The sequence below is a fragment of the Salvia miltiorrhiza genome, unplaced genomic scaffold (genome assembly GCF_028751815.1).
Source record: "Salvia miltiorrhiza cultivar Shanhuang (shh) unplaced genomic scaffold, IMPLAD_Smil_shh original_scaffold_233, whole genome shotgun sequence".
Classification (NCBI taxonomy): domain Eukaryota; kingdom Viridiplantae; phylum Streptophyta; class Magnoliopsida; order Lamiales; family Lamiaceae; genus Salvia; species Salvia miltiorrhiza.
In genome coordinates, this window is record NW_026651507.1 from 376,454 (window position 1) to 385,881 (window position 9,428).

General features: G+C 42.7%; 1 protein-coding gene across 3 annotated transcripts; it reads left to right on the plus strand.

Moving 5' to 3' along the window:
• Positions 1–316: 316 nt before the first annotated feature.
• LOC131003607 (uncharacterized) lies at positions 317–6,554 on the plus strand. 3 transcript variants are annotated; one of them, XR_009094739.1, is made up of 4 exons: positions 317–646; positions 1,288–1,545; positions 1,646–3,105; positions 3,192–4,827. XR_009094739.1 is itself a non-coding variant. In XM_057930137.1 (4 exons), the coding sequence occupies exon 4, from the start codon at positions 5,522–5,524 to the stop codon at positions 6,476–6,478; it is 957 nt and encodes a 318-aa protein (XP_057786120.1). In that variant the 5' UTR covers positions 317–646; positions 1,288–1,545; positions 1,646–1,728; the 3' UTR covers positions 6,479–6,554. The 3 variants fall into 3 exon arrangements, 1 of the variants encoding a protein (XP_057786120.1); XM_057930137.1 differs by lacking the exon at positions 3,192–4,827 and adding an exon at positions 5,522–6,554 and having other exon boundaries at positions 1,646–1,728; XR_009094740.1 differs by having other exon boundaries at positions 321–646; positions 1,646–1,728; positions 4,584–4,827.
• Positions 6,555–9,428: the final 2,874 nt, after the last annotated feature.

The window sequence follows — 9,428 nt, forward strand, 5'->3', positions numbered from 1 at the left end:
ATACGTAGAAACAAGTATTCTTTAACATAGCGAAATTCAGTAAAAATCCAATGAAAAAAAATACTAGTATTAAATGAATTAAGCACGAAACTTATCTGCTTTTATAAAGCTTAAGACAATATTTTTGAGATTATATCAAATAAAATAAAAATTTATTAAAAATACCAAATAAAGAAAGCTCATCCTTCCTTGATAAATAGAATGCGATACGCTTAAAAAATAAAAAATATTGAACAAACTTGAGGGTCCATAAAAAAATAGTAGAAGAATTTTACACTTCTTGTAAAATTTTGGAGACATCCAAATATGTTAGGGTTATATGTCGGGGGCTACTTTTACTTCACCCAATTCTAACCCTTCACTTTTTTCTTCTTCACTCTCGCACAAACCTCCCATTCTCTGGATCCCTCCCCCTCTCTCTCATTCGGCAGCAGGTAGCTACGGCCGCTGCCATACACACACTATCATCTCCTTGCTACCCAACAGAAAACTCTCCTTCACAAATTCCGGCGAGATCTCTGCTGTTACCACAGCACGCCGCCGCCGACGGCCCTGTTTCCCCCACTGATTTCTCCACCTCAATCGGGACCAGTACAGCTCTCCTTTCCCTTTTCTTTGGCCGAGCATAAATTCAAGTTGAGATAAGGTATTTAGGGAAGATATTTTCGCCTGGCATTTCTTTTTTTATGGTGAAGATATTGAATGAATTTTGTTGGTTTGATTGCTGAAATCCATGTTTCTATGCGTAAAATTGCTGCTGAAATTGTGAAATTGTTGCCGAAATCACGTTTATTTATATATTTCATAAGAAATCGCAATCCCCTCAGCGCCGCCTTGCATCCCCTGGTTCCTACATTCTCGCATCGCCTCAGCCTCCAGCGATTTTCACAACATTGACTCGCACAGAAAACTAGAATTGCTTAGTTTGTTAGTATTGCATCATCGGTGTCCATCATGCTCATTCCAGTACTTGGTATGCAGGGAGCATGTTTGTGGCTGTTTGTATGTAGTTTGACATGTTTTACATACTATTAATTGTTGCATGATACAGAATTTGTGATGGCGTGATATTACCTTCTATTCAAGTTTTCATTTTTGTCATTAACAGATTCAACCAAAGGTAAGTTTTCATTTTATTCATAGCAGATTCAACGAAAAGGGTAAAGATATTTATGGAAGATAATTTCGCCTGACAATTCTCTTTTATGGTGTAGATATTGAATGAATTTTGTTGGTTATACATTTAAATTCCCTGTTTGACATACTATTGGTTGTTGCATGATAAAGAATTTGTGATGGCGAAGGAAGAGAAAGATGTATCAAAAGATGTGACGGAATTTGAGTGGAAAACTATGCAAGAGCCAGTAGCTAGTGAAGGAGTTTCTGCACAGAAGAGGCCCCGGAAAAGACTGAGGCAGATTCCCGAATATTATTTCCTTCCCCGGAGATCTCTTACATTTAACCTTTTATTTTATGGAGGATGCATCGTTGGTGGGATTGGCGCTGGCATGCTCGTAGAAAAATGGATAGATAAGAAGGTCAAAGGTAATGCCTCTTCCTCTTCTCTTCATCAACTCAATGCCTTACATGTGCGTAGATACATTTAGGATCTCATTTTATGTTTGTGTTGTTAATGTTGTTACAGAAGATGGAGGTGTGGTCTGGGAATTCGACAAATGAAAAGCTCCATCGTCATCGTATTAAAGATTTCTCTAAACATAATCACTGGTAATGTGCTGATTTCTCCTACTTCTCCTTTTGTGAAAACACCTTATGTGACTTATGTCTGAATTTTTCCAGTGTTAGAAGTTAGAACGTGAGTTATTACTTCATTCGCATTACTACATGCTTATTAAATGTAAGTAGATGTACTTTGTATGTTCATATCACCTTTTGTGGTTGAAGGAACTAAATAAATATTTTGCCACTTTAGTCGAAGACCAAATTTGATTAGAGGGAGAAGATATGTATATGCTATGTTATTAAATTAGGGGTTAATTGTGTTTTGTGCCTTTGGATTCTTAAGTGGATATTTTTTCGATGTAGTTTCACAAAAATAAAAATAAAAATTCCATCTGAGAAGAGAGAAATTGAGCAGAACTTTGGAGATGTGCTTTGTATGTTTGTATCACTTTGTGTGGTTGAAGATCCACCCCTGAACTAGATACCCTTAGAGCTTTGAGCCCCAAGACTCGGCCTAGTTGCAAAAATCTCCCCCATAGTCCAGAAAAAAAGTGCATTTAAACCCACCCGTTAAATGGCGTTTTAACGCTGTCTTCTTGTAACAACCCGCTCTTTTATCAGTATTTAATTACATTATTGCGTGTTTATTTATCTATCTACTAGTAAATGAAGCACCTTATGATTTCAACTATGTTTCTGAATTACGTATTTTGGAGACAGAGTCACTACACTAGCAGTATGCATTTTTATTTATCTTCGCGTGTTTAAGACCGCGATGAGAATCTTTAAGTCAATGAATTATTATTACTTAGTTATAACCAACTTAGCGAAGTTGTGTTATTTATTAATCAAGATGGAGTTTATTTCATGTTGTTACTTAAGTCGTGAATTATTTTCGACTTTGAAGCTAATTAAATCTACGGATTTAATTTAAGTATTAGAATGACGAACGAATTAAATCTACGGATTTAATTTAGCATTTATCGATTTTAGCAAACACGAAACCAGTATTTCTAATACAGAGAAACCAACACTGAAGGGTTTTATTTTAGATCTTTTATTTAGATCACATCACACGCCCACCCTACACCTCTCTACGTCTGCTACATCCTAGATTTAAGGAAAAAGAAGGAAAAAGGGTGAGAAAGGTGTGCTGCAGCAGCAGCTCTTCCCCATGCAACAAGCCATGCCCAAGTACACCTAACATGTCATTTCAGCCACACTACAACCATGCTCATCCTTTTAGCACTCAAGTGCATATCAACCGAGCTCCTAGTATAAATTCACTCCTAAACCCTTGAGCCACCCCTTTCTCTTCTCGGCACTTAGAATTTTTCAGCAGCAACAGCAAGAAGTTTCATCTCTCTCGACGCCTTGCACGAATGGGAGTAGAGCGAGATTCTTGCTGTCGACTTGAACAAGGTAAAAACTCGGCTTATTTTTCCTTCCCTCGCCATGTTTCTTTCCACCTGTTTTCGGCCTAAGAACAACAGCCATTTCATTTTCAGTTTGCACCTCGACGCTCGAAAAAGCGAGTGAGAAACCATCGTTCTTTACCCGACCAAAGCACGCGATATATCAAGGTAACCTTCGACCTCTGTTGCTACTCCAATCGGCATGAATCACACTCGCAGAAATCATGTTTTATGGGCTGTAAACGAATGAACAAAAAGCATGTTAAATCACGTTTTTGTGGAACCTACAACTTGAAACCTTGAGGAACGACGAGAACTTTAGCTTTAAACGTAGACGAACGTGAATAATCACAGCATGCTCACATAGGTAGAGATTAAGGTCTGTATACGAGTGAAAATCGAGGCGAGATAAGGACGGAGAATTCTGGTTTTGGAAACTGGAGTCCCCGTCGTTCTTCCCAGACCTAGAATTGGCCAGAGCAGAGAAATGACCAGAGCAGCGGAGAAAATGCCAGACCAGAGGAATCACTTCGCCAAAGGAATCACCTCGCCAGATGAATCATTTTCACCAGAGGAATCATTCCTCGCCAGATGAGTCACTTCGCCACAGAGCTAACTCAGCCAGAGCTGACTTAGAGGCCAGAGCTGACCTCCAGAGCAGAAAGCGAAGAAGCAGAGCAGACCGTGAGAGAGAGAGAGAGGGAGAGAAAGAGAAGAGAACATAGGGTGTTTAAATCTTTATTATTTTCTTTCCCTTGCTTACACGAAGGGAGATTATTATATTTTTAGTGGCAGTTTAGAACACCCTAATGAGAACGAATCAATGTAGTTAATTACTTGACTTCATGGGACGGAACCTAGTTGAGTTAATTGTTTAATAAAAATGAATATGAGCCATGCATAATTACCTTACGCATCCTCATTTATTTGAGAATTTCCTCGGACTAAGACCTTTCCGAATCAAGGTTGAACGCAAGAGTTTAAGGCTTAGTATTGAGTCTCCACTACCAGGTGGGCTTTCTTACGTATAAACTAAAACCATATAGTAGAATTGTTAAGACTTTATGCTTATGAATTTGAATGATGTTGTCAATGCCTAAAATACTTTATGTTTTGTTATTAATTGCCTATCTGATGTTAATCGAATTCGGATTCTGGATGGGACCGCAAATCCCTTCGAAAGTAGTGTACACCCTTGTGATCGTGAGTCATCTAGCGGGTTGGCCGATCATAGTGTCCGTAGAGGGAGGCCTCCCTCTCGGCACGAGTTACTGATATGGTGATTAATGATGTAAAATGCCTGCGCGGGTTATTGATGAAAGAAATGATATTATTTTTGGTAAATACGAGTCTTTAAAAGAAAACCCTCGTATCTTACTACTGTTGAAAGGCTTGACAATAAAATATTATGCATGTATGTAAATTTCGGCAAGTGTCCACTAAGTACTCCCGTACTTAGCCCTGCATATATTTTTAAATGTGCAGGTTGAGCTGTGATCGGGGATGTAGTGTGCAAGCGGAGCTTTTGTCAATCTAGGACGAGAACCTCAGAGTGGAGTATATGTCTTCATACATATACTCAAATTGTTGTTTTTCCGCTGCGAACACTGATTACGAAAAGATATTATGTCATTTGTCAAACAATATGTATTATTTAACAATGTACTCGAACTCATTGAGTACCATTTTTGGATAATATTATGTAGGGTCCCCTTGCGGCTTTCGTTAATATCTAGTTATTTCGATTGTTTCCCTTATACAAAGTCGAGTCATCAAAAAGCTAAGCATGCCCCTTTTCTAATCTCGCTCCTAAATCCCCTCCCCTAGTCGCGGTTTCCCCGAATTTGCTATCCTTAGCAAGTGCGGTCGTGACAGAATGGTATCAGAGCATTTCTTTTGCTCTGAGTACTAATCATTCCTTCTAAGTTGAGTCTAGATTAAGTAAGTCAATATACTTTTGAACTAGTTGACAAAAGCTTGGCACTACATCTCGTCACGCTCAACGGAGGTTATGGTAAGTGCTTTCAAGTTTTAATTAAGTTAATTTCTTGAAATGCATGAAGCATGAATAAGTATGATTATTGTATGAATCACAAGAACTTAGAACTGTTAAGTTATATACATACTCACTCTCACGATGGAACATAGAAGAGTACATCATCATCGCATGACAAGCCTTAAGATCGGTAGACAATAACACTAGAACTTTATGATTGTCGAATTCTTAATCTGTGATTTAGTATTAAGGACCTCTATGACATGTGCTTGAATACTAGATTTAGATGATGTTGTGATGTCTAGATTTTACAAGTTATGATTTTCGAACCGATTCTTGATTGCCAAGTATAGACGTTTGGAACCTTATCGTTTTAAGTTACTTGTCGCGTTTTACTTTGAGTTGACGATAGAACTTCTTTCGTTAGATGGCGAGGACTGTCTTTACTCGACGACGACCATTGCCCCCATGGGCTAGTCCAGAGGAGGTCGAGCGGTCCTACCGCACTTATGCCCCATGTCACGGGGATAACCTCGGACAGTTCCTCGTAGGTTTTCACAGACACTGGGTCGAGGCGAGTGCACACGGAGTGTCAGGGTATGACGGCATCCTGAGGTTGATCTTACTGTTACCTTCCGAGTGGCAGGGATGGGCTGGGCAGATCTTTGCCCATTACATCTTTCGCCGGGAGAATTACCACGACCTCGTGGGAGACTTCCCTAGTTTCATTGCGGAGCTCCAGGCCTGTTTCACCTTGTGGGGCAGCGCCCCTCTAGGGCCCTACATCCTCCCAGGAGACTACGTACAGGTAGGGACGCCCGTGCCCGCTGAGGCACCCGCTGCTGCACCCGAGCCCCCGATGGCCTTGCCACATGACCCTTCACCACGTGCCTCAGTTCTAGGGCGCCGTGGTAGGCACGATGACGAGGCAGACCCTTCTCGTCCACGGGCTCGCAGGGTTTTCCCGTCGCCTCCCGACTCAGCGATCCGAACTACTACTCCTCCACCACCACTGATGCCTACGGTAGACGCAAGGCTCGCGGCTGCCATGGCCAACATGAGGGAGTTCATAGATAGGGGCAAAGCCCCTATGCAGGAGAATGAGGGTACAGTACCGTATGGTATGAGGAGGATTACTCGCCCCGAGCCGTTGCCACCTCCAGCCCCGACCGAGCCTCGTGCCACGGCCAGGATTCGCACCAGGGACGATCCGATCCGTGAGATTGTGGACGACATCTTCCGCACAGCCCGGATCATGCGGGAGACGGGTGAAGGTCAGGGAGAGACCCTGTCGCCCAGCGAGGAGGAGGAGGAGGATCCCGAGGAAGACCCCCTGGCATCACCGAGGAGCAGCCGTACCGCGACTCAGGGTTCGCAGATTTGATAGTTTTAGCTTATGGATGTATTCCGGAAACGATGATTCGTTCCGATGTTTTTTTAACCCTATGACTATATTTTTTTGATGTCGTTAGCTAACGATAGTACGGAAACGTTGATCTCTAGGACGTTCCGCGACTAAGTACCCTTTTGTGATTGCTTAGCTAGTAAGCCGGTACATCATAGGGAGTACTTGGATAGACTTTACTTACGTTTTGATTGATGATGTAAAAGTCCTCGATGAGGCAATTTCTCCATGATATGTATGTATGACCCTAGCATGGGCTTTCTGCGACAATCTCGCGTATGTTCATACATACATATCATGGAGAAGTTGCCTCATGCTAGGGTCATACATACATATCATGGAGAAATTGCCTCATCGAGGACTTTTACATCATCAATCAAAACGTAAGTAAAGTCTATCCAAGTACTCCCTATGATGTACCGGCTTACTAGCTAAGCAATCACAAAAGGGTACTTAGTCGCGGAACGTCCTAGAGATCAACGTTTCCGTACTATCGTTAGCTAACGACATCAAAAAAATATAGTCATAGGGTTAAAAAAACATCGGAACGAATCATTGTTTCCGGAATACATCCATAAGCTAAAACTATCAAATCTGCGAACCCTGAGTCGCGGTACGACTGCTCCTCGGTGATGCCAGGGGGTCTTCCTCGGGATCCTCCTCCTCCTCGCTGGGCGACAGGGTCTCTCCCTGACCTTCACCCGTCTCCCGCATGATCCGGTCTGTGCGGAAGATGTCGTCCACAATCTCACGGATCGGATCGTCCCTGGTGCGGATCCTGGCCGTGGCACGAGGCTCGGTCGGGGCTGGAGGTGGCAACGGCTCGGGGCGAGTAATCCTCCTCATACCATACGGTACTGTACCCTCATTCTCCTGCATAGGGGCTTTGATCCTATCTATGAACTCCCTCATGTTGGCCATGACCCTGTCAACGTCGGCCATGGCAGCCGCGAGCCTTGCGTCTACCGTAGGCATCAGTGGTGGTGGAGGAGTAGTAGTTCGGATCGCTGAGTCGGGAGGCGACGGGAAAACCCTGCGAGCCCGTGGACGAGAAGGGTCTGCCTCGTCATCGTGCCTACCACGGCGCCCTAGAACTGAGGCACGTGGTGAAGGGTCATGTGGCAAGGCCATCGGGGGCTCGGGTGCAGCAGCGGGTGCCTCAGCGGGCACGGGCGTCCCTACCTGTACGTAGTCTCCTGGGAGGATGTAGGGCCCTAGAGGGGCGCTGCCCCACAAGGTGAAACAGGCCTGGAGCTCCGCAATGAAACTAGGGAAGTCTCCCACGAGGTCGTGGTAATTCTCCCGGCGAAAGATGTAATGGGCAAAGATCTGCCCAGCCCATCCCTGCCACTCGGAAGGTAACAGTAAGATCAACCTCAGGATGCCGTCATACCCTGACACTCCGTGTGCACTCGCCTCGACCCAGTGTCTGTGAAAACCTACGAGGAACTGTCCGAGGTTATCCCCGTGACATGGGGCATAAGTGCGGTAGGACCGCTCGACCTCCTCTGGACTAGCCCATGGGGGCAATGGTCGTCGTCGAGTAAAGACAGTCCTCGCCATCTAACGAAAGAAGTTCTATCGTCAACTCAAAGTAAAACGCGACAAGTAACTTAAAACGATAAGGTTCCAAACGTCTATACTTGGCAATCAAGAATCGGTTCGAAAATCATAACTTGTAAAATCTAGACATCACAACATCATCTAAATCTAGTATTCAAGCACATGTCATAGAGGTCCTTAATACTAAATCACAGATTAAGAATTCGACAATCATAAAGTTCTAGTGTTATTGTCTACCGATCTTAAGGCTTGTCATGCGATGATGATGTACTCTTCTATGTTCCATCGTGAGAGTGAGTATGTATATAACTTAACAGTTCTAAGTTCTTGTGATTCATACAATAATCATACTTATTCATGCTTCATGCATTTCAAGAAATTAACTTAATTAAAACTTGAAAGCACTTACCATAACCTCCGTTGAGCGTGACGAGATGTAGTGCCAAGCTTTTGTCAACTAGTTCAAAAGTATATTGACTTACTTAATCTAGACTCAACTTAGAAGGAATGATTAGTACTCAGAGCAAAAGAAATGCTCTGATACCATTCTGTCACGACCGCACTTGCTAAGGATAGCAAATTCGGGGAAACCGCGACTAGGGGAGGGGATTTAGGAGCGAGATTAGAAAAGGGGCATGCTTAGCTTTTTGATGACTCGACTTTGTATAAGGGAAACAATCGAAATAACTAGATATTAACGAAAGCCGCAAGGGGACCGTACATAATATTATCCAAAAATGGTACTCAATGAGTTCGAGTACATTGCTAAATAATACATATTATTTGACAAATGACATAATATCTTTTCGTAATCAGTGTTCGCAGCGGAAAAACAACAATTTGAGTATATGTATGAAGACATATACTCCACTCTGAGGTTCTCGTCCTAGATTGACAAAAGCTCCGCTTGCACACTACATCCCCGATCACAGCTCAACCTGCACATTTAAAAATATATGTAGGGCTAAGTACGGGAGTACTTAGTGGACACTTGCCGAAATTTACATACATGCATAATATTTTATTGTCAAGCCTTTCAACAGTAATAAGATACGAGGGTTTTCTTTTAAAGACTCGTATTTACCAAAAATAATATCATTTCTTTCATCAATAACCCGCGCAGGCATTTTACATCATTAATCACCATATCAGTAACTCGTGCCGAGAGGGTGGCCTCCCTCTACGGACACTATGATCGGCCAACCCGCTAGATGACTCACGATCACAAGGGTGTACACTACTTCCGAAGGGATTTGCGGTCCCATCCAGAATTCGAATTCGATTAACATCAGATAGGCAATTAATAACAAAACATAAAGTATTTTAGGCATTGACAACATCATTCAAATTCATAAGCATAAAGTCT

Excerpts from the sequence above, each read along its gene's own strand:
- LOC131003607 (XM_057930137.1), top strand. The coding sequence starts at position 5,522 with ATGGCGAGGACTGTCTTTACTCGACGACGACCATTGCCCCCATGGGCT.